Consider the following 26,311-nt stretch of genomic DNA (forward strand, 5'->3'; position numbering starts at 1 on the left):
CGTAGCAGATACATTAGCCGACACATGACGCTGAATTAAAAAGAGACAAAGGGACAAACTACCAAAACAAAACACTCGACAAACAAAGCAGACTCCCCCCCCCCTTCAAAGGAAATAAAACCCAAGCCGTAAAGGGGGAAAACATGTCCAGATATTCATGCGGTCACAACATTACTGAAATAGGGGGGAAAGCAAAAAAAACACTGTATCAAAATTCCGAAAGCAAATGCATCCAAAACAATTAGAGTATATTTTTTTAAATAATCTTCAAGCTTAACTTAATGCCAATTGATTCGATCCACATTTGTCAGAACATTTTTGATTGCCATTATGTTAGAAATGATGGTGGAATATGCTGACACAGGAGGACCTCGACACACATCAACAGGAATAATGTTGCAGCTACAGAATAGTCTTTTTCGTAGTGTGGAATATTTATTAAAAAAAAAAAAAAAAAGTCTACATAGTGTCCTAGATATGAACTTATATTTCATTTGATGGTCATTTTAATAATAAATATACCTGGATTGGAATTATAATATATAAATTTCATAAAATAGTTTTCAGGGACTGGTTGATCCCATCTAGCACAATATTTTTGTAATATGCAAATTTTAAAATGAGAAATCACATTGTACCTGCTTCTTTAAATATTTTAATAATAAACTTTGAATTTGCTAATCGGTATTTAATTATACTTTTTTTTTAGTTGATTTAGTTCCATTTTCTCAAACCTGCTTTCAAAAGCAGAAAGAGCTGCAGCATCAGGAACATGACCGACACGCCTCTGATCACTGTCCCGAAATACAAACGGTTTTCCAAAGTTTTTGGAAAAACTGTGTAACAGTAGACAGCTAACAAAATACTCACTCACTTTAATTGCGTAAAAACAACTCTTTTAAATAGACCATCTGTATATGAAAAAATAACTATAATTTAATTTAGCTTTTTTCCATATATCTTTTCTAATTTTTTTTCTTTTTTTTTTTTTTTACAAGAAGGCAATTTTAATCAAAAACAGGGCAAACAAGTCCAGTGCACATAACAGTCAAGGGGGAGGGGGGGGGGGGGGGGATATAAACTCTCATAAATCTGTTTTAAATAAATGCATAAAGTGCAATATGAGAGATGGGACACAGTTCTAATTGAATCCAATGGATCCTATCACTGACTTTTTTTTTAAACAGCAAATACACAAAGCCATATAAAAGCAGAACCAAAGCCCGGAGAGACATGGAACAAATCGACAAGGGGCACAGACACACGAGCATGACGAGGAACGGATATATTAGTGTCACTGTAGTGCCAAGGAAACAAAAGTAATAATATATAAAACGTAAAACAGTATGCCTCATTTCCTTTGCAGGGAGAAAAAAACAAACAAACAGGTGACAACTATTTTGGTCCTACAGTCCATGAAGGCTAGATATGACAGGCAATGAGGATGACAAGATGGCAACAACACAACTTTACAGATGTGACCTAAATACATTCTCATTGCATCAACAATGCTGTTCTATGTAGTATAGAGGCAGTTCAATTGTCTGGAAAAATATATATATTTCAACTACACTGAGGTCACATCTTTGGGAGTAATCCGGGAGAGTTTCTACTGTATGACACACGCACTGAGCATTTTTTTTCTCTAGTCTGAAAGGAAAATGCAAAAAGTAGTAAAAAGAAATATAACACGGCACTGTGCATTCTATAAGAACCGTGCACACTGGCTTCCTTTAGTTAGGGTTCATTTTATCCATTTCATTTTACAGTCCTCATCCAATCGCTGTAGTTTTGCATAGATACCATTTACGCAAAATCTAATCACATTCTGTACATGTAAAATATAAAACAAAACAAGCCTGTAAACATCTATTTCATAACAAAGGACTCATATATCCATTTAGATTTGACTGATGAGTGACAAAACGACAAGGTCGTGACGATGGATGAAGTAATGAATAAAGATCAGCGCACCCCAAAAGTACAACTACAGTAATGCAACGTTGAATTACGTAGGCCAAACCACCTGTAAAACAGTAAAAAGGACTCTTGACAATTAAATTTTTTCCCCCCTCATTTACATATTAGTCATCTTTGCATGAAAACCAAAATGTCAAGCTATTAAGGCAAAACAAGTATGCACAGTGATTTGTGATGTCATGCATAACTGATGACAATGCTATTTACCACGGTAAAAACCAAAAAGAAATCTGCATCGCCTGAAAATAACTTAGGTGGCAAAATAATGACCGTCATTCAAGACTTTAAAGGAAATTTGGGCATAATCAAACCAGGCCTGACTTTGGCTTCTATGACACACTACACAGGGAATAGCACTAAATAAATATCCAAACTATATGTACTACTGAGAACATCCAGCTTGGCACGGAGGGAGGTCAAACTTGACAGGGGTTTGCTCTCAGTCATAAAGCTACTCTGTATTAACAGGGGTGTGACAGGTAGATTGTTAACGGTATGCTCTGCAGACTTGGTTTAGTCAGTCACTGATGGAGAATAAGAGACCCGTCTCCTTCTGCCCTCATGATATTTTCATCAAGCTCCCTCGAAATGAAGACTAAGCATCTAAATAAATCAAAATCGAATGGGTAATTTGCGCACGCAAAAAGTAGTGACAGAAACACGAACATCATTCATACCATAACTTGAGTGTCATCAGTCGTAAACCATCTTTCCGGTTTTAAAAACATTACAACGCATGTTTCTTTTAAAAGCTCTCTTGTGGGGTTTGATTGGGTTGGTTGGTTGGTGTGGAGGCGATGCTCTGCCCAGACGAGGTCTCGACCAGCACACTGCAGAAATCTGCTCCGTTTGGGTTTTATCCTCTCTGATGCGAACCCCCCCCCCCCCCCAAGGACAGCAGCATTCACACACCTGTGCATGAGCATGTGGTAGTGGTGGTGGTGGTGGTGGTGGTGTGGTTAGAGCCGGTCAAGGCGGAACGCGTCCTCTGTGGCGGCGTCAGCAAGGATCATGTCCGGGTCATTGAGCATGTGCAGGCCATCGAGCGTCAGCGGGTCGAATTTCAGATCGTCCAGTGGGAACGGAGAGTCGACATCGAAGCTGACATCTGTGGACAGCGAGCCAGTCAGGTCCTTGGGCAGGCTGGGGGGAGACTCTCCGCTCACTGAGCAGAAGCAAGACAGAAAAAAAAAAAAAAAAGGATAATAGTTAAAGGCATTAGTAGGCAAATATTAGTCTCGCATTGCCAGACCTTCCTCCACAGCGTTGCAGAGGAGGGTATAGCGAGTCCACACAGCATTCCGGGATGGGAGAAAAAAACGTGCTCTGGTTTATTGGCATTTCTTTAAACCAATCACAATCGTCTTGGGAGGTGCTAAGCGACGAGCGGAGCCACGGTGCCGCTGCAAAACAGCCTCGGGAAGGAACTTGTTTTGGTGGAACGTGTACGTTCAAAAATTGTTTTAGTCATACAACAGAAAACTCAGATTGGACAGATAATCTAGCTAGCTGTCTGGATTTACCCTGCAGAGATCTGAGGAGCAGTTAACCATAGTCCTCAGAAATCAACCGGAGTATATCTCTGTGAGGTTTTTTACGGGGCCGGTTCCCTGATTAAAATTAGAAAAGAAATCAATGGCAGCAAGAGGAGACAGAATGCTGATATGTCTGAGTTATGATTTGATTCTGTAGGACGCCTGACATCTTAATGACACATTTCCATTAACAACAGACACTGCTAATTGTCACAAACAACTGAAGGGTAAACTGGGCGGGGCTGAAAAATCTAGTTACATATAATTTGATTAGGTTGATTTTTTTTTGTTGTTGCTTTAACTGTCATTGACGATAAATTTGACAGTCCCACTCGTATAGATTCCCCCCCCCCCCCCCAAACCAAAATTCTTTTTATATTGCGTCTTCTTTTCTGGTGTCTTGGGAAGGAAACTGTGGATTGTTGAAAGCTCTGTCAGGATGGTGAATCATATGTTATAAGGTTTAGTTCTTGTTGTCACAGTATCAGAGAAACTGTCACTATATCAAGATATACAAGCAAATATGAAGCACAAGCTTTATTCTGATATACATGATAATACAAAAGGGTTTTAACAAAAGCAGCAAGGCGCCACAGTCTGAAAGACTTAAAGGTGCAGTAGGTAAGACTTATAAAACTAACTTTCTGTCATATTTGCTGAAACTGACCCTATGTTCGAGTAGAACTACATGGAGCAGGTAATTTAAAAAAGATCTGGCTCCTCTGGCACCACCTACAGCCTGTAGTGTGATTTGCAAAAATCCACCACTCCCTGTTTAGATGCACCAATCAGGGCCAGGGGGGGGTGTCTAACACACACATTCATTCTCCCTTGTGGGGGGAGGGGCTTAGGAGACCGTTTTGGGCTTTAGCAGAAAAGGGGGGAGGGACTGAGAAGTTGTCGATGTTCACGTTTTTTTGGCTAAGTCCTGGATCTTCGCAATCCTACCTACAGCACCCTTAAAGTGAGCTACATGATACGTGGAAGCAGCACCTGTGAGAATGATGTTAGGGATGTTGCCATGGCTACTGTAGCCCAGCTGCTGCGAGTCCTGAAGGTTGCAATGGCCAGTCAAACCCATCATAAGTGCCTGGGAGTAGTTGAGGGTGGAGGTCTGGTTATACAGGCTGTCAGAGCTGATGGGGATTTCCATCATGTTGAACTGCTCCAACTGGCAATCACAACAGAAAGAAACATCACAACTGCTGCATCGAACACGTAAAGGCTCCAAAGCAAGAGCAGGTTGAGAGCAGAACTAAACATGGACATTTAGGCTTCTGTCTGCCACAGACAGAGTCTGTACCTGTTGTGAGAGAGCACTGGCCTGAATGGACGGGAGCTGCTGGTCGTAGAAGTCTGCAAACACGCTGCCCAGTATGGAGTTATGCTGCAACAACAAACAGGCCACATCTGTTTATTAAGATTCTGCTAAAAAATTAATAAAAAAAAAGTGCCGACCATCAACTATGAACATAATCTATCCAGGCTGCAGAACGTATACATTTAACATAAAATGTGAAATATGAAAAAGACACAGTCAAAGCAGCTACAGTGCTGGAACAACAAAGTGCTTAATATCACCTCATAACATCTGGAAATGTATTTTTTGTGTGATGAGTTTGCTAATTTAAAATGCCCTATCTCACAAAGTTAACCAAAGTGAAAAAGAATTAGTGTATCCGCCCGTGATTTAGATTTGCTCAAAAATGTAATAGTTTCTGTCTTGGCCCATGCTACACCCTTCCACCAAGCTTTGTGCAATTCAGGCCTGTAGTTTTTCCGTAATCCTGCTGTCAGACAAACAAACAAAACCAAAGCAAAAACATAACGTCCTTGGCGGAGGTAATAAATAACTGACTAAATGCATGAATGAATGAGCAAACAAATTAAAACATAAAAGGGACTTGAGATTAATTACAGGAATGAGTACAATTCCATAACAAAAGGCAGCTTCTTCCATAGGAGCTTCCTCGGCTGCCTTCTGGTCTTGGTGTTTTAATTAACACAAACCAAAATGGAATGAAATTCACATGAAATAAAGGGAATCGCTGAAAATATAATCCCCTTTGTGACTTTATTCTCCCTCCACTGACTCATCTAGTGCAAGCTAATTCTCTTCTGAGATTTTCATTTGAGTGTCCTCATTGAACCAGCGACAGAAATTCTCCTATTTCATCGTGGCCTCTTAATGTATAAGTAATTGGATCATATTCTCAGCCCGTGCTCCTCCTAGTTCAAAACCAAATTATCTGTGTGCGCTGCAGATGTCCCCACAGGGCAGAGCAGCATAATAGAGCACACAGCCCGTCAGTTGTGTTTTAGCCCGTGGATAACCTCGGCACTACGAGTGAGCCACTACAGCTCAGGACACACACTGAGAAAGCAAACAGTAGGACAGACATGTCAAAATAAAATGCATACACACACACACACACACTCACTTGCCACATTTCTCTGCATCTCAAAAACACACAAAGTCACACTTACAACTCAGTAGAAGCAAATGCGTATTTAAAATGCTACCCAACTCGTTGGTTGAATACTGAATCTAAAATAACATAGTGTACATTTAAACGTGTTTTCCAAAAACACTTTAGCAGTTAACGACTTACAGTACCGCTGCCTTACCAGGGTTTCAAATCTCAAATGCTTATACCGTGTCCGACACAGATTAACAACCCAGATCCGTGTTTACCTAGGGTGTGTTTAGTTTATAAAGCACAACCCTGCAAGCAAGGTTCAGTTTGTTGAGATTCAACCGTGGGAGTGATTAGCACTCCGGGGTAATTACCATCTCCCCTTCCATGCTACCTTAAATGCCCATGCTGGTGCGGGACCACAATAAACAGAGATCTGATGAACATAAAAAAAACAACAACTCTGGTACAGAGTCTGATATAGCAAGACTGGGGAGGAAACAGTGGAGATGTGACGCAAATACCACAAAAGCAGCAGAGAAGGAAAGTCAGGGACACAGCTACATAACAACACATCAACGACACGGCGTGTTTAAAGAGCCTGCTGGTCAGATCTGGGCAAAGAGGCACTACTTAATGTTACATCTATTACTGTAATCATATTGCATACATTCCATGGTTTAAAAAATATATATATATATATATATAAATTGTGATTCTATTTAGTTTGATCTTATCTTCAAGAATTTTTCCTGAAAGACTTGACAATGTTAAGCTTGACTTCCTTTTTATCATGTCATAGCATGAAAACCACAATCGGTTAAAGACCATAAACAAATAAACAAATGTTACTTACTTACAAGTGTACTCAATAACAATGATTATGGTGGCGTGTATTAACTTCCACTGAGAGAAAACACCTGTGAATTTCCTGCTATGACACATTCAAATGTCAGCTGTGAAAAAGCTCTACAGCCGCATATTGATGAGAAGATCCTCTTGTCAACATGATCTTTGTCCTTTTTCCCCCATCCAGATTTGTAGAAGCAAAGTAAGTAAACAGGTAAATAACTGTCGTACAAATAAACTGACATACATACTGCACTACATTTTTTATTTTTCTTTTCCCAGATCTGCTAATGTCAACACAATACAAGCAGCTGTGCGAGGGATGGGGGTGTGGGTGCAGCCACAGAGTCCTGCTCGGCAACGATAACCACAGGACTACGATGCAGGGGACGGTGACGTTTAAACAGAGCGAGCCAGCAGCTCGCTGGTTCACACGCCCTTACTTGAGGCGAGCCTCCAGGTGAGAAGCCTTGATTGGAGACGGGGGAGGTTGGAGACTGATTGGCAGAGGATCCGACCCTACTGCGGTACTGTTGGAGGGAGGAGGCCTGATACAAGAGGATACGTTGGAGTTATTCACATTCTCTCGTTCTTTATTGGCGTCTGTGTGTGTGTGTGTGTGTGTGTGTGTGTGTGTGTGTGTGTGTGTGCGTGTGCGTGCGTGTGTGTGTGTGTGTGTGTGTGCGTGTGTGTCTTTCAATGTGCTCATTCTGGATATGGAGCTTTGCTATTTGTATGCCTGGTGCTTGTATTCTGTGGGTTATCCAGTTCACCAGCAGCATCAGATCAGCTGGAAGTCATAAACAGCAGGTACCCTGACTGAGGAATCACTAAAATATTGATTCACTGTTTTTAAATGGCCAGCATACTAGCATCTATTGCTGAAATACAATTAAAAAATACATTACGGTCGTGCACACCATGTACCACAGCATGTCACGTCAATGCATTAGTAATACTGAAAAGGATCTGGGAGAAACAGAGAAAACTACAGGGGATTAATTAGGAGAGGAAAAATGTTGCCAGCAATCCAAGCTAAGCTACTCAATACTGTAAAACTGGAGGATCAGAGAGAAGCGTCTCTCTTTTTGTTCTGTTCTGTCATATCTGCTCTTTTCAATCTGCTCAGCCAGCAGAATCAATAGAAGAATAGTTGCACACACTAATACAAAAACAGCAGTGTATATTCTGATCACAATATCAACTCGACTTGAGCGATCCACGACCATAACTGTGGGATACAAAATACCAAGGTTACTATCATAGTAAATAGATAAACTATCAGTCACTCAGATTTAGAGGTGTATCAAACGAGACTGATAATCTCTTATCACTCCAAAGCCAACAGGAGTCAAACCACCACATTCCTAATCTATTCATAGATAGATAAGATATCAAAATATTGGTAGCATGAGTTAGAGAAGTGATAAAGCAGTTCTAGGTCTCTAGACACAGATATATACTAGTGCAATGATCATGTCTGGAACAGACCTGAAACTTTATGGAGTATTTTCCATTATCTTGCTATGTGTGTGTTTTTGCTTTAGACCTCAAGTCTACAGCTCAGGAATGGAGGCAAACATCTAAAACCATCTCTATAGATCTATCTAGAGCCAAGATCTGCAGGATGTGCAGGGCCTTGCAAACGCATTTAGATTCCTTGATGTTCTGCACATTTTGTTAATTTATTAATTCAGGAGTTTTTGCAAAGTAAAAAAGATAATTTTAAGACCGTAAAGTTTTGTGTTTAAGTATACATTTGAAATAAAAGAGAAAGCCCAATTGCACGGTCATACACACTTTATAGACAGTATAGTTTTGTTTTGTTTTTTTATGTTAGTGATCGCTATACAACTTACATTGTCCACAATGACTGCACTTTGGGGAAAAAAAAACAACTTTATATCACAACAAAATGAGCCAGAGTACTTTGACAAGGCAGTGTGTATATCGTCGAGATCAACACACACATCGAAGCCATCTGAAGACACATTTTCAGGAAAGACACAAGCAGCAGCCAGGAAGAACCTGGTGTCATCGCTGCGATACACTGATGTGAACAGACGCGCCCAATGCTCACCGTGTTCATGTCCATGGTCATGTCATGTTGTGACGACGTCTGGTTGTCTGACGTGGAGCAGCAGTTCACGGAGGACTGCAGCTGGACCAGACCTGTCTGCTGGGAAATAAAGAGCGGGGTCACTAATGGATACAGACGTCGTGCAGTCATCAAGTATCACTTTATACATTTTTAATGCTGGCTTATCACAGATAAGATAGAGAAGTACATCAGTATCAGCTTTTATAGTCAGTTGGCTTGATATGTAGAACTAACTAGCAATACATAAATGGCTACAGGCTGCATTATTATGCAATGTATATTAGGACCTTATAGCTTCATTTTCTAGGAGTTTACTGTTCAAATTTTACTGTACTACTTTTACTCTTTACTCTTATATGTATTCTTCATATCGTTGTTGGCAATGATGTTCATCAGTAAACTGTGAAATATCCTTCATATCTTGGACATGTTTGTCACAAAACTTTAATAAATACCTTTGAGGAATCCTATCTACAAATGGTGTTTACATTATGTGTTTTATGCCAAAATGAATATTAAATAACGTATTAGAATTTGTATTACGCTCAAATGCCGATAACTGTATTAAGAAGACATAACATTACTCAGAATAAGACATAATAGAGGCCTTATTTTTACTCAACAAATCATGTTTGAATCATTCATTTATGAACTGTTGCTGTACATCAGAGCAAATCTTAATCGGGGGGAGCGGGGGCGCGGGGTTCTTTAGAGTTTCCACAGCACCGAGGCAAATTAATGGATTTGCAGATTCATATTTGCTTTTCATTTTTTTTTAACTGGGAACTCTGCATGTGACTGTAACACAGAGTAGTGTCTGCTCAGGTTCAACCGAAACTCGACAAGAAACTCCTCAACAAGAAACATGACAGAGGAATGTGCCCTGCTGATAATTAACTAAATTTAACATTTAATATTTAAAGGATTTTATTTTAGTAACAGACTTTTCCAACATTGGTTTCCAATTGGACTATTGTTTGCATTAAACAGCAGTGACTGGTAAAATCAAGCTTTCCAATGTAAACACTTTGGTTTTGCATAAGTACTGCAATAATTGGACAAAATAAAAAAGAATATTGCATGTAATTCACGGAGTAGTTAAACTGTATAGTTGTGAATGCGAGTATTAAAGAAGTGCTGCTGGGAAACTCACTTGCTGGCTCTGATGGGTCTGGGACGACGGCTGCTGGTTGAAGAAGGCATACTGGGACAGCTGCTGCTCAAGGTTCATGGCGTTGATGGCCGCCTGGGGCGGAGCACAGCAACATACAAGACATGAGGTTCCAATGCTCTCTGGGAAATGCATGTATTCCTGCACAGTTGAGTGAGTTCCCCTTTATATGCTATACATCAATCTTTAAAATCAATTATTTTACACCTACCTAATGAGAAATGGCTTATTCTGGGCATTTTTTTACACCAGAAACTTAACCTAATAACCCTAACTCGCTAGGAATTGTCTCAGATAAATTCAATTCATTGACTCAGGTCAGGTCAGAGACCAGGCTGTACCTGAGAGAGGGTGAGAGGTGGAGATGTTGGGGAGAGCTGCAGGTTCTGGTGCTGGTGGGAGTCTCCTGCATTCAGGATGAGAGGAACCATGTCCTCCTGCTCAGGCTGCATTTCCATGGTTACTGTGGGCTGAGAGGTGTTCACTCCTACCCAGCACACAGAAAACAGCACAAGGAAAGAGTTTATTTTATAAAAGCACACACAGAGTCTTAGAGAAATTGGCACCGGAGAGTGCTTAATGTCGAAACAAAAAGTCGTTACTATCCTGCACATAAAAAATCGGAAATAGGAAAATCTGAAGTTTTCTAATTTGTTAAATGTGAGCAAATGTGAGTCGGTGGTGTTACCTTGCGTGTTAGCCAGGGTCTGTGTGCTGTTGGAAGAGCTGAACGAGGCGGCCACTGCATCATCTGAGTCGAGCGGGGTGGGAAGCGGAGGAGGAAACTGGATGTTGGTCAGGTCAGGAAGAGAACCGCCAGTGTTGTGGGCTGCTGGCTTTAGTGAAGCGGTCAACTGCTGGTCCGGAGACGGGAATATGCTGCAGAAAACAGACGACCGCAGTGAACTCATTAACAACGACAAGCTTTAATAAACTCAGCTGGCTAATGTCAATGACGAAATGGAAGAACAGAAGCCTAAACACTGAGTATCTTATGCGATTTACTAAACTACACAAGGAAATGTTGTCCAATACAAACAACAGAGATATTTGGACATTGTGCATTTGGCCAGTGGTACTTTTGCAAATGCTTTGGCTCCGCACTTTTATTACTTTGTCAAAGTAAATGAAAATTATGCTTAATTACAGATGGCTTTAATTTAAAACCATGTTGTATTCATACTTGTTTGAAGCTGCCTGTGCAGACTTAATTGCCATTTATCACTTCACCATCCAAGATAGGATCTTAAGAAAACATTTCCTCACACCAGTTCCACACAGGAAAACCAGTGAAATACTTACTGGATCCCTGGAACTTTGCAGAGCTTGGACCTTGAAATGTTCTACAGAGAAAAAAAAAAAAAGATTTTACAACTAGAGTAATGTGCAAACCACGGATAAAAACTGATAGAAAAAAACATGTATGTATGTCTAAGAGTTCCACCTTTTTGCAATCCCAGTTCTGGTTTTGTCCATCTTCATCAACCTCTTGTTTAATTGCTTCAGCCCCTGGTACATTGAGCAGGAGAACTGGAGAGATGGAGAAATAACAACAACAACAAATAATCTCCTTAGTCTCTTGGGTTTCCAGATGTCCAGACCGTTTGAGCTTATAATAATCACAGCCCACATGTCCTCGGTTAACGTGACCAAGTCATATTCGAATGTAAAACAAAAAGGACAAAGAAGAAAATAGGAAGGAAGGAAGGAAAGAAAAAAAGGAGACAATAAATTAATAATAAGACATTAAAGGTGCAGTAGGTAAGATTTAAAAAACAAACTTTCTGTCATATTTGCTGAAACTGACCCTATGTTCCAGTAGAACTACATGAAGCAGGTCATTTAAAAAAAAAAATCAGGCTCCTCTGGCACCACCTACAACCGGTAGTGCGACTTGCAAAAATCCACCGCTCCCTGTTCAGATGCACCAATCAGGGCGGGGGGGGTGGGGGGGGGGTGTCTAACTGTGTGTCAATCACTGCTCATGCACACACATTCATTCTCCCTTGTGGGGGGAAGGGCTTAGGAGACCCTTGTGGGCTTTAGCAGAAAGGGGGGGAGAGACTGAGACGTTGTTGATGTTCCAATTTTTTGGCTAAGTCCTGGATCTTCACAATCCTACCTACAGCACCTTTAAATTGAAAGATAAAAAAAATAAAATACATGGATAAAAAAGAAGAAAAAAAATGTGTGAGATTTATACAAATTCAATCAAAGTGTTCCTGAATTTGAAATAATCAGCCATTAGCAGTAAAATTCACCGGACACTTGGATGAACTTTGTCTTCTCTGCAGTGATTTTCCTCCTCTGCCTTCAAAGACACATTCAGACCCTTTCATCACAGACTGGAGGGCACTCGACTGGACCGCCAAGAGACAGCAGCAAAATACCCCGAAAAAGAAAAAGGCTGACAAAAAAAACAGTCCCACCCACAGATAATAAACGGGAAAACACCTGAGCAGTCTGGTTCAGAGCTGACTCATCAGAAGCAGACCTGTTTAACAGCTCAGTTTCTACAATATGAGCTTATGGTAATACAGTTTAACACTTATCTCAACCCACAGGTCTATATTTAATAAATAGCATGTTACTGAGCATGTTCTTACATATACTGACTTCATGGAGGATTTAAATTAACAACTTAAAATGAAAACCCATTAAGATAATGGCTACCTCTTTTTGGCTGGAGCTCCTGTGATCCTCCGATGAAAGAGACCTGCTGGACAGGAGTCAATGTGCTCTGGTGCAGTGCTGAGTCAGAGTTTGCCCTGCAGCACAATAATTAAAATTTTTAAAAATCACAGTGTATACATTGTACTGTAATATCTTACAATCAAACAAACACTGTATATTTAATCATGCTGACGGCTTTTTAAGATAATGTAATGTGCAGCTGTCACACAACTATATCAAATGTTGGATTTTTAACACAAGAATCTGGAATAATCTGAATGTGATCCTGTATTTTTTTAATAGATTATGATTAAAATCGAAATGCAGCGTTTAGATCTGTGAAAGTAGGTCGCTAACTGTTTATGATTATGCAATATGTTTTCATAAATCAGCTAGGATTTAAACTGTCCTGTGTAGGGCTGGGTTTAAAACGAATCGATTTTCAGATTCAAATCAACCTCCATTTGAATGATCTGATATAGATTCATAAAAATCTCAAAAATGGATAATTTAACCCGCGTGACCGCTTGCGATCTCGGCCAACATTACTGTCTTTGAGACGTTCGATTTTAAAGCGAGTGTAGACATTTTTGTATCATATTAAACTAGATGGGAAAGGGGCTAACTAATGCTCCAAAGCAAGGCACTAGCATGGCAGGATGATATACTGAGGTACAGTATATACAGTCTCTGCACCACACCCTCTGCACTAAAGAAGGCACTTACAATACCATTTTTTCCTGGTCACTCAATGACTTGCACTTTGCTGACTGCTGTAGTTTATTCATGTTAAATAGAAGTGCATTAATGGAACTAATTTGGGATCAGTTCTGTAGTTCTAATGTAAACTTTAACGTTTTTTTTTAATTATTGTACCAGGTTAAGATACAGCATTAGTTCTCTGAGAATCTCTTTCATATCCAAGCAAAATTGGTTTTGTAAATGAAATATCCCAAATACAATCGATATTGAATCAAATAGCGTTACCCACCGCTAGTCTTGTGTTATGTTCCCAATTTGTCTTGTATCACTCTGACCCTGCATCTTCACACTGCAATTCATAGCAGTGTGCATAGCAGTGTGGTACAAGTCAGAATTATCAGGGCAGGCCGTGTCAGGGCTTTATTAGGATCATAATTAAAAGAGTAAACACTAAAGAAAACCAGCCATGCAGGGACGGGGTTTCATCCTGAGGGGCTGTCTTACCTCCTCCAGCTGGTATCGGGTGGTGGTGACAGATACACTGAACCATATGGACAGCTGTCAATGTGAGATCGCAGGTTAAGAAAATACAGCTGGAGACTGGAAGTCTGCACATTCAAAGCATTAACCTTTCGCTACTAGAATAATAAAATGTAAAGCGAGATGAACAAACAGAGACATTTATATTTTTTTTAGATAAAACAGATGTTGACAAAGTTTTTTCCTCTGGGGACATAATTTGAATTTGGAAAAAAGGTAATAAATTGCAATGTATCGCAGAATATCGCAATATGTTTAAAATCGCAATAATACCATATGGTGATAATATCGAATCGTGGGTCCTCTGGTGATTCCCACCCCTAATGAACAGCGTAATAAACAGACAGTACTGAAGGATATCTGGCGTCCATGTTTGTCAATAGACAGGGGTTTTTGGTGGGGGGATGTGATGCGGTTCCGGTCCCGGTAGACTCTGTCCACCAGCCCGTGGTGTCGCGTCGATCTGTTCGTGTCCAGTCCTGAATTCTGACAAACAAAGACAGACAACAATATTATTAACTGATTAAATTGTGAGCATTATATTCCAGTTCCAAGTCACCTTTTTGTTGTTGTGTGAGGGTTTCTCTAATCAGTCCACTGTATTAGACAGTACTGAATGTGAAATGCAAACACAACCTTCTTCTTCTTAAACTTTGAAGTCATTAATGAAAAAAAAAAAGTATTTTTAACAAGTATTGCACTAGTTCTGTAGCCCAGCACCAGTTACACTGTCCTTGTGTTGATGCTAGAGCTCTGCATACAGGGATGAAAGTCAATGGCGCTCAGGGCAAAAGTGACTATAGAAAATTGGAAAATGCATGTGAAACTAAAAATGAAGATCTGGGACATGCCCGTTTCATTCTGTTTATGAGTATGTTCTTGAGTAATAATTGCATGGGCCATTACTCGTCAGCTGATTCATGGAGGAACTGAGCCTTGACAGGGACACAATAGGACCTAACTCCCACCATCCTCTGTCTGTAGAAAATTCCAAATAAGTCCCTTACTTGATTTTTTTTAGGTTGTCAATGGGAGGCTCTCAGTGAGATACCAATACGAATATGAATACGAAAAACGTTATTATCCACAGATGTGAACATTTTTCTTCGGTTTCACCAAGAATACAAGAGAGACAGGACATTACAAACAGGACACAGCCAAGACGAACAAAACAGACAATTTAACTTTATATCTCTGTTCCCCACAGAATCATATTTCTTCTACTGTACGCAAGTAAAATAAAAGGGCTTATCAAGCTGATGTCAATAAATTGATGTCATTAGATTTTACTTTCCACACATGCATCTCAAAGACAATACTGTATATGTATACATTTATTTTACCAAGGATGGCAATGGAAACATAAAGATATATAGGACAAAGGTTTTCTGCCCTAGTGCACTGCAGTGCTAGATGAGCATTCCTGCTACACAAGGAACAATAAAAACTGTGAAATATAAAGTATAAATAAAACTTAGTTAGTGTGTTAGTTCCCAGCATTGGAAATACCATGTGGAATGTGAATAGAATAGCTTGATTTCAACTGGCTCAACCACTTTTTTCACAATTTAGGTTGGCCATAACATTAAAAAAGTGTGGACATTATGCAGATACACTATAACAAGGATGATATTTTTTTAATGAAGGAAAGCCGGTTGAAATAGGACCTGTTATTGTCACAAGCTTCAAATCTTCTTTTTAAAAGATTCATTATTACACAATTTCAAAGTTTCCCCCACATTTAGAAAATGCCAATAATAATTCGTCATTTTAACTTCATAAGCTTATTATTTTCCCTTCAAATAGTTTGCTGACAGCTGGTTCTTACACCTTTTCCAAGGTCAAATTCAAGCACTTTTCAAGGTCCATTTTAACGCCTTTTCCAGCACCTTACACCACCATAAATTACATACCAATTAGGGCTGTCAATCGATTAAAAAATTAATCAAATTAATTACAGACTCTGTGATTAATTAATCGAAATTAATCGCATACATAATTAACGGTGCCTGAACCGATACTTTTTAAGAAAGTAAAAAAAGAAAAGAAAACAAAGGGTACTAAACAACAGTTGGTGACATTAAAGAACGGCTTGTTTATTGCTAAGGCCATATGGTCAAAATTAAATGATTTAATAATAATGTATAACAATAACAACTTATTTCACTAGTAAATTGCTGTTGAACGACAAAAACAACCACCAAGGACATTTACAATAACTTCAAATGCACCACGAAGCTGTAGTTCACCAGTTTCATTGAACGCACCGTCTGTGTTGTTTTTCCGACGGCAGCTCGGCAGCTGCAGATTGTTACATCCCGCTGTTGAGTCACAGTCCTCTACGGTAAAACACAGTCAGACTTTACACCGTTCAGGGTTAGCTGTCAGCATTGTAACCGTGTTTAATCCAGCTACTAGCTAGCGGTAGGCTAACGTTAGCTGCTGTCGAGTATAGTGTTAACTAGCTAGCGGTAGGCTAACGTTAGCTGCTGTCGAGTATAGTGTTAACTAGCGTCACATGCAGCGGTGTTTGTGTTGCCTGTTTCAGAGCATCAGAGAGAAGACCAGACATATCAGTGGCACCAGATTTCGGTAGCCAGGGTTGGCAGGAAGAAGATTTTTACAAGTAAATGTTCCAGTTAATGATCCAGGCAGCACATTCTCGTCTCCCTCCTTCATTTTACAGTCGAATGGTGGCTAGAACGGCTCCGGGTCAAACGTCAATATGGAATGGATTAATCTGCGTTAATTTTATTTAACGCGTTATTTTTTTCTCAGATTAATCAATCGAAATTAACGCGTTATTTTGACAGCCCTAATACCAATACATAGTCAAAATTATTATTTAGTGTTTTTATCACATTAAAAGAGATAATGCTATAAACAGCCAAAATTGTGTTTTCGTATTAATTATGTATATTCTCAATACAATCAGTAAGACGCTGAAAATGATAGTTGTCAGTTAACTATGTTGCTGTATAAATCCTGAATTATCACCTTTAAAATGTTTAATCTCTTCATGGTTCATAACATACAGTAAGACAGCTATGCTGCCGCACTAAGGCAAAAGGTCGTAACGTCGATTTTTGGCGAAAATTTGTTATTGTAATTTTTAGGACAATAAACTTACGTTTTATCATGTAGACAAACATCAAGTTTCAATTCGGTTGTTTTTTGGGGGAAATAAGATGATGTTTTTGCTGTAACTTCAAAAAGCCAAGGGGAAACTGTGGTAGAAGCCCGTAACGTCAGATACTGCTTTATGCCTTCGTTTCACGGTGCTCCTATAAACACTCAAATTACGGTGCTCTGCCCTGATGGCACGCTGCCTTGTTCTGACCGACCATCAAAGTGAACTGTACTGCCGCGCTGGAGTTACGGTGTTATGATATATTATGCAATTAAATCACCTCAGACACACACTAACTTCAATAAAGTGTATGCAGTACATGTTTCGCAGTGCTTGCTTTTGTTAGATTATTGACATCTAGGTTTGAAAAATGACATACGGGTAGAGCTGGGCAATATATCGATATTATATCGATATCGTGACAAGAGACTAGATATTGTCTTAGATTTTGGATATCGTAATATCATAATATGGCATAAGTGTTGTCTTTTCCTGGTTTTAAAGGCTGCATTACAGTAAAGTGATGTCATTTTCTGAACTTACCAGACTGTTCTAGCTGTTCTGATATTTGCCTTTACCCACTTAGTCATTATATCCACATTACTGATGATTATTTATCAAAAATCTCATTGTGTAAATATTTTGTGAAAGCACCGATAGTCAACACTATTCAACTAATATCGTTGCAGGATCGATTTCGAGGTATTTGGTCAAAAATATTGTTATATTTGATTTTCTCTATATCGCCCAGCCCTACACACAGGTGCATAAAAAAAAGATAATCTTGGTAGCCTAATTTAAAATCCAGTAATAGCTAGCTGTAGCCTTTAGCTAGCGATGCAAACTAGTAGCCTAGGCTAACCTACTTGACAAACTAGACACAAACACTTTGCAAGCCATAATCAACAACTTATCCAGTAACAAGCGGTGCATTAGAACATGGCTTGTAGGATATCTTAATTCACAGCCCGTAATACAAGGCTACATGTACAACAGAAATAAAAGTTGCTTCTCGTAGGCTAGCTCTCGCCTGCCAATGACATTCCACTGACTGAAAACTACGCAAGTTGGTTGGAGCTGCAACGACACACCTTCCACACACACCCATACACCAGCAGCAGGAATGTAGTAATTTAGAGCCTACCTTTTCTTGAACCCTGGTTAAAATCCATGCCAAACCACCGACGAGAAAGCAAATCCATTAAATCCACCACAAGTTTTTAAAACTTGCTGCCGGCTAGTCAAAACTCCCAGGTTGTTACAGGCTGTCAATTCTATATATGCAATCCTAGAGTATGTCAGTTAGTGGGGAAATTAAAGACACACACACCCCATTTCCATTCACCTCTAACCATGCTCAGTAGTTTCCGTGGGAGCACCCACGGTATCGGTGCCTATGAAACAAATACAGTTACAATTTCACGCATTTTCAAGCATTTTATCCAAAATTTAGGCACTTTTCAAACCTTGAAAACAACATCAAAATTCAAGCATTTTCAAGGATTTCAAGCACCCGTACGAACCCTGTAATTCATTTCAAAAACACTGTGTTTCTGTTAACTTCCCTGCCATTTTCATTTAATGTGTCTTAAAGGACAATTCCGGCGCAAAATGAACCTATGGGTTAATAACATATGTGTACCGAGTCGAACGTTCTCTGGGATCTGTTTTCATGCTAATTGAATGTGTCTGTAGCTTGAAACTAGCTACCGCAAACCGGTGTTTAGCTGCTAACGCTAGCTTTCGGGGCACAGGGTAAATCACTATTTCTACACCACTAACAAGGCTCAAAATAGCACCACACTTAAACGGTAGCATAATGAGGGTCCGTGCAACGCCGTGCAACCAGTAACCAGTAACAGCTCAAACACAGCGTTTGTGATCCGACTGCTCATGACTGTTATCCAAGATGGCGGCCGCATGTAAACATTAACGCTACTGTCTTTATAATCTATCTTTGTAATAAACTATCTGTCCACTTACAAAGTTCTCAATGCTTCGGTTTACATGTAGGGACCCTCATTATGCTACCGTTTAAGTGTGGTGCTATTTTGAGCCTTGTTAGTGGTGTAGAAATAGTGATTTACCCTGTGCTCCTCCGACTGACGACGGTACGGAACACACCAAACAGACTTGAGTCACTGACCTCACCAGAGTGGCCGACGGCCGATTATTGTGTTGGTGTGTCAGGGCCTTTAGAGACAAGGAACACAAACCTGTGGCTCCTTCCACAGAAAATATAGCCTATTTACTTTTGCTGTAACACGGCACATTGTTGCTTTATCTCAGAAATAGCAATATCAGCAATGTATAAAGTTATGGTTGAATTGTCTTTCTCAAGACTTTGGACACACTGTTAATTAGTTAAAAGATGCACTGTTATTTTGACATAGAGCTATGTAGAGTGTGGTCCACCAACAGACACCTACTGTAGACTGTGGTTTGGTATATTTACTCTGCCTTCTGACATTTATTCTATACAAAGTGCTCTTGTTGCTTGCATATGTAAACAGTAAGTACATCACTCCCTGTGTAGCAGAGTATTTATCTCGGGAAACAAGGATCTCATTAACCAGCTGTTTAAAAAAGCAAATCAAATAGAAACATTTTTGTAGTGCAGCCACAGGTTGAATAAATATAGCAGGATATTACTTAGCCACGGAGATGGGTGCAGTGGATATTCATTTATATGAAACAGCTGTGGATGATTACTGTAGAACAAATAAAATGTATAATGAAAAATTAAATGAAAAGCTGCAAAATAATAAAGAAAACACAAATAATCCCTCACCTGGAAAGACATATCCATAGCGCTGTTTCCAAGCTGATTGACATTTGGCAAAGAACCTCCATAGTACTGCCCACGGTTGGGTCCCAGCTGCAAGTACTGAGTTTTCTGCAACTGTAACTGGAAGCACAACAACACCATGTTAAAACAAGACGCCATCATGTGAACAAAGGAATACATATGGCTGTTTCTCAGACATGGAAAGTTCAGGCTCCAGTGACAGAAAAACAATAACCTGGCTATAAACACACCATTAGACTACAACTCACTCTCACTCTGACATCTCTCCATTAGTGCGTGTATAGGTACTGATGCTACTGCATGTGTGTGTAATTCAGGCCTGTGTGTAATGTGTATTATGATAACAACAGAGTGAAAACATTGTAATTTCCATGCGGGATTAATAAAGTATAAATTATTATTATTATTATTCAACAACAAGATGGAGTCAATAAAATCATTACTAATGACTGCAAAAACAAATCCAAAATACTGCACCGTTATGGTAATCCAAAATTATTCCCATGTAAGTACATATAATTGTGTGGTTGTGTTCTACAAACGGCAACACTGAAACCACCATGCTTATTGATGTTTTCTTTATTAACCACCAGTTTGAGATAAATGCTAGATGTCTTCTGCCAAAGTTTGACGCAGGCTGCTACATTTCCAGCAGTCATCACAGCAATGTGAATTTAATGACTTTTACATGTGAAAACTTTCGTGGGAAGTAGTGCACGTCAGAGATATGTCAACATTGACAGAACTTGCACATGGTTGAAATTACAAAAGCAAACTCCTCAAAGTCTTACAAATGTTTATTTCAAAACAACCTCCAGTTCCATGTCACATTAGAGAATCCATGACCACTCAATTACATTTTCTCATGCAAGCCCATTGCTCACTGTTGGCAGGGCAGAAAATCTAATAATAACAATTACTACGCTTGCATCACTGGTGTATTTTGATAAGCCTCCAACCTCAGAGTGCATCTCTTTACCCACAATCATATCTACTCTGTTGACAAAAGGATTACTTATTGTAACATTTCAGGATCAGGAAGAGTACAATCCAAAATCTTTCAACCACAGCATGACAGGTACAAAGAGAAGACAGGCTGAAGGGGAGAGGGAGGGGACAGGGTGAAAAGGATGAAACTCTAAACCAGGGGCCCACTTTCCACACATCTAACTTTGGCTGAGACAAGAGCTTCCTACCATTTGTCAATGCATTCAATGAAAACATAATCCACAACAATATCACCTAAGCTCTCTGACTAACCTGTCTAGACATGTATTCTGAAATTCTGAAACCAACCAGACATAAGAACAGCTTCTTTCCCACTGCCATCACTCTACTGAACACTTGATAAGTGTGGTCATCTCCACTTTGGCCACTCACCCACTTCCCTACACATGACATGCTTATCATTCCAATATGCATCTTGCACACTACTTTTCACTATTACTTTTGCACTTTACATCCCACTCCATGTGTACTTGCCTTGATATTATGTCTTATTTGTATATTTGTATTTTTATATATTATGCTGATATATGCCTATATGTATATTGTTGTCTCTATTGTACAGTATGTTACTACTACATGTCTATTTATAGAGAGTTATCACCTACCAAAGTCAAATTCCTTGTGTATGTAAGTATACTTGGCCATCAAATCTGATTCTGATTCTGATAACGTTAGTTTTGATCAACTGAGACATCAATTAGTCTGTAGAAAAATTCAACAAATAAATTACATTTTTGCAGTTTCATAAGTCGCGGTAGTCGTAAAAATAGTAAGAATCCACACACCGGCTAAAGCTTCATAAACAGGTCTTTTTCACAGCAGACATTTTGACTTGTCATAGTTGGGGAAGCACATGTGCTGCTAATAGAGATGTATCGGCTCCGATACTGCCTAAAACACTGGTATCGATATCGGGAAGTACTGGAGTTTATGCACCGATCCAATACCATGTAATAAAGCCCTAAAGAAAATCTACGTTAAAGTAGTTCATTTATGTTCTTTTTCCGTTATAACTGACTGTCAAACTGCATAATAAAAAAAGTTCTGTGGCATTCATTGTTTGTGTTTGTTCATGTTTCACAAAGAGTTTAATCTGAGCCAGACCGACAACAAAGATAGAAATCATATCACTTCCATACAAGGATAGTAGTATACAGTTGTTAAAACATAATAAATTATATGACACACTGGTATCGGATCGGTACTCGGTATCGGCCGATACGCAAGTTCAGGTATCAGAATCGGTATCGGGAAGCAAAAAATGGTATCGGGCCATCTCTAGCTGCTAATAACATGAACTAGCTGTTACGCACAATTCCAGGACCTTGAAATCAAGCAAAAAAACATTTTATTAATTACACCTGTGCTCTTTCTACTGTGACATGTCAAAATGTATTTTGTGGAAAATACCTATGGAAGAGTTGTTGCTTTTTTTGTTTTTGTTTTAGCCTGTTGGCCAGAGTAAATTTGCAGTTTTAAGACATCGAAGAAACACAAGCATACACAAACACTGCAGTAGCTGCTGTTTTGCTGTATAGTCTGTCTATGACAGTTAAAGCATATACACGCAATGCAGCAGCTGCATGTTTTCCTGTCTGTCTACCCATTATGCTTTCACCCAGCAGCAGTCACTACTGAAGCCCTGCCTCCGAAGGATTTATTTTGGAGGCCTGTGCTGCATGTGGCTTAAATTTCCACACAATCTGCGAGCCTTCATCTATGGTGTAAATGTATGTCATGTTGCGGTACACACAGGCCTGAAGACCTGTCAGACAAGTTTCCAAAGCCACGGAGCACGCACACATCACCATATGTCACTACCATACATAACACATACGCTACGAATTATGTAACATTACTAAATATACGTATATTTCTAAAATAGTAGGTCACATAGCATCGTTTTGTCTAATCGCCTCTTCTCAGAAAGCACGAGACGAGGAGAAAATCATCGCTGCAGTTGGGCGCGCGCTGTCAAATACGCATGCACGCCCCTTTTGCCTTCCACTTGCGTGGGACAAAATATTTAACGTTAATAACTTTTTTTTTGAACGAGGGTCCCTGTCATTCATATCCACATTACAGGACTGTTACCTCCTGCCAGCTCTGTTGGTTGTCAGTCGTGGTAGAAAAAGGCTACAGCTTGCAGGAAGCGTCGTTTGTTATTGTTTACCTACGCTGCCCTGGCTGCGTGCGGCTCGAGCTACAAATGCATATTTGACAGCTCGTCAAAGAGAGGTAGGGGGGGGGAAACAAGAAGCGGTGTCGTTACCCTCGCTGCCCGGGTAATGCTGAGGTCTTTCATCACTTCTTCAAACGCCGCTGTCTCCTCTGCCTGCTTCTGGTTATGCAAAGCGATTTTCTCGCTGAATTTCCGCGGATTGTTCGAAGTCGCCATGTTTCGCTCTTCTGCTCCGTTTTCCTTCAATGGTCAGTGTCAAGAGACACGAAGTGAGGACACACAACTTCCGGTTAGAGGGGTTGAAATAAGTAAAACAAAACAGCACAGAGTAAGTACGTACCATTTAAAGTTGTGTTAAGAGGTTTTTGACCACCACGGAACAAGTTGTGGTCACAGAATCACTAGCCTGATATACCAACCATGGACTGTTAATATTTACAGTCTATGATACCAACAGATAATCAGGTTGTTGTAGCTAACATGCTACCAAACCAAACATTTAGCTACTTTGCTAGCTCTTTTTTGGTCTTCTTCAACTCCTGACAAATATATTTATTTTTTTAACTTGCTCGATGTGAGAGGTGGAAGGAACAAATTGCATTCACTCTCGTTACTGTAACAAAGTTGTTTTTTTAGTACTTGTTTTGAGTTTTTTTTTTTTTTTTAAATCTGTGATTTTACTTTTACTTAAGTAGCCTACTTTTTATCACAAGTACAGTACTTTGCTACATTTCAAGTCACATCTGTTACACAGAGTGAAAATGAGAAGTTGCATGTCAGCTGCAGCCGAGAAGAAGCTGCAGGAGTGTCTCCGGCTGCAGGAGGGCACAGCTTGATAGAGCTGACACTCCAGAAGAGATATACGTTGTAGCCTAAATGTTTACGTTGAGTGAGTGCAGAACGATGGGCCGAATGGGCCTAGTATTTAGTGAACATTGCACAACAATGCAATCAAATTAAGGATCACGTCCTTACGGGTTATGATTAGCATTGTTGTACCTTCGGCATAGTTAAAATGAATGGACATGTACATTTTAAAGGTGTTGTAGGTAGGAGTGCGAAGATCCAGGACTTATCCAAAAAATTTGAACATCGACAACTTCTCAGTCCCTCCCCCCTTTCTGCTAAAGCCCAAAACGGTCTCCTAAGCCCCTCCCCCCACAATGGAGAATGAATGCATGTGCATGAGCAGTGTTTGACACGCAGTTAGACACCCCCCCTGGCCCTGATTGGTGCATCTGAACAGGGAGCTGTGGATTTTTGCAAATCACACTACAGGCTGTAGGTGGTGCCAGAGGAGCCGGATTTTTTTTTAATTACCTGCTTCATGTAGTTCTAAGTACCAGTAGTCTACTTTTACTTATAGCACAAAAAAGTACTCTTTCCACCTCTGCTCGTTGTGTACCATTGTGTTGTTTCCTGAATGGGAGAAAAACGTGCTGTGGTTTATTGGCATTTCTTTAAACCAATCACATTTAGGGCGGAGCTAAGCACGGTGCCCCTGCAAAATAGCCTCTGGAAGGAACTTGTTTTGGTGGAACATGTGTACGTTCAAAAGTTGTTTTAGTCGTGCAACAGAAAACTCAGATTGGACAGATAGTCTAGCTAGCTGTCTGGATTTACCATACCAATACCAATTACTTACAAATCCACCAGAGTTTAAAATTACAACACAAACAAAACAGAAGGTAACCGACATCCGGCGGAAAAAAAGTGAAGTGGGAGGTCGTGGATATAGTATGTGCCTAGCAAATACATAGCCTGGCTCTGCCCTCCTACATACTTCCACTCAATTTTCATTTCCCTTCAGTACTCCGTCTGGATTTGAGGTATATTCTTGGGTTTTCTCCGGCCAAATATTTGGCGGTCCAATCAGTAAACAGAGGGAGTGGCTGAGAACGATGACGTTGAGGACGTGTGCTAGAAAGATGCGAGCAAACGAACTGCAAGCAACGCTGCCGAATATCCAGAATTTAAAGCCCGAGCAAGAACAATCTTTGCTGAGTTTTGTTGGTGGCCATGATGTTGTGGCCCTCCTCCCCAGTGGGTTCAGGAAAAGTTAGATTTTCCAGCTCGCTCCGTTAGTGGTGAAGGAGTTGGCTAAGGCTAACACTAGCGATGCTAATGCTAAATATAAGCTGATAGTTGTCGGTCTCCCCTCTTGTTGCACATGCACATGACATACGTCACGACCAAACGTTAGCGATTGGTTATGGCAGATCCAGAGTGGCTCTGGGCAGATCCAATAGTTTTAAACTTCAACAGAGTACCCGTCTTCATGGAAGTTAACACTTGTCAATGGAGAGTGGCCAGACTCTCTGTACAAATGAACTGTACCAGAGTCTGGTAGGACCAGGCTAGCAAATACAGGTATTGGTAAAAGATTGAAATACGCCTATCAACACTGCAGCTGACCAGTTGTCTGTCGAATATGTTATTAGGCTACTTAGTCAACCAATAGCTAATAGCATTTTTTGTTCCCGACTAAAGCTAAAACTGAATTAGCTTCTTTCTTCTTTTTTTTGTCAAAAGGCATACTTTTATTTTGAAGCCAAGATCTAGTTTCCGGTATCTACACGGTTGTCTCTGGCCGACTTGACCCAGCTGCCTCGGTGAAGCTTTTTACGTGCTCACGTCGCTGCGCGGGGGTGTAGTGGAGGCACACCGCACATCTGGACTGCGGAACAACCGCAAATTTCACTTTTTTTTTTTTTAGTCACTGAAGGTGATAATCTCACCCAGTGTCTGTTAGAACACGATTATTAGTGGCACCAGATGGTGTATTCTGTCAACTTTGTATGCACCTAGGGGGGCTTGTGAGGAAATTGGGGATGTGTTTAATTATAAACCTAAATTCAGCTCACTTGCCTTTTTTTATTTTTGGAAAATAATTTACCTTCCTTGTCTGGGTTCGCCCCAAATATTTGTGACATGAAGTCTTAGGCCAGAAAGTGGCAATGTCTGCCTTGTATGTGCACCCCTGCTGACTGAAGATAAAAACTGTCACAACAGCATCTCTCCTCTTCCACCACCCCCCCCCCCCTCCCCCCCCATCCACTTTACAGATGAATAGATTCAAAAGGTGAATAGACTTACTCACATAGAGACAAAATTAGCTCTTAGGTGAGAGAGAAAGAGGTATTTCTGTCACATATCTGTTAAGCCTTTCCTCCAAGGAATTATATGATAAATTATTCCTCACATTTGCGTGTAC

General features: G+C 40.0%; 1 protein-coding gene across 6 annotated transcripts; it reads right to left on the minus strand.

Moving 5' to 3' along the window:
* Window positions 1–722: 722 nt before the first annotated feature.
* Window positions 723–23,380, minus strand: crtc1a (CREB regulated transcription coactivator 1a). 6 transcript variants are annotated; one of them, XM_031281217.2, is made up of 15 exons: window positions 23,188–23,380; window positions 19,890–20,006; window positions 14,329–14,454; window positions 13,933–13,994; window positions 12,727–12,821; window positions 11,498–11,583; window positions 11,356–11,396; window positions 10,742–10,932; window positions 10,395–10,540; window positions 10,036–10,098; window positions 8,862–8,957; window positions 7,225–7,329; window positions 4,819–4,902; window positions 4,509–4,686; window positions 723–3,145 (listed from the first exon to the last, which is right to left on the minus strand). In XM_031281217.2, the coding sequence occupies exons 1-15, from the start codon at window positions 23,311–23,313 to the stop codon at window positions 2,940–2,942; spliced, it is 1,722 nt and encodes a 573-aa protein (XP_031137077.1). In that variant the 5' UTR covers window positions 23,314–23,380; the 3' UTR covers window positions 723–2,939. The 6 variants fall into 6 exon arrangements, with proteins under 6 accessions (XP_031137077.1, XP_031137076.1, XP_031137074.1 ...); XM_031281216.2 differs by having other exon boundaries at window positions 8,862–8,960; XM_031281214.2 differs by having other exon boundaries at window positions 10,036–10,128.
* Window positions 23,381–26,311: the final 2,931 nt, after the last annotated feature.

Source organism: Sander lucioperca, chromosome 9 (assembly GCF_008315115.2).
Source record: "Sander lucioperca isolate FBNREF2018 chromosome 9, SLUC_FBN_1.2, whole genome shotgun sequence".
Classification (NCBI taxonomy): domain Eukaryota; kingdom Metazoa; phylum Chordata; class Actinopteri; order Perciformes; family Percidae; genus Sander; species Sander lucioperca.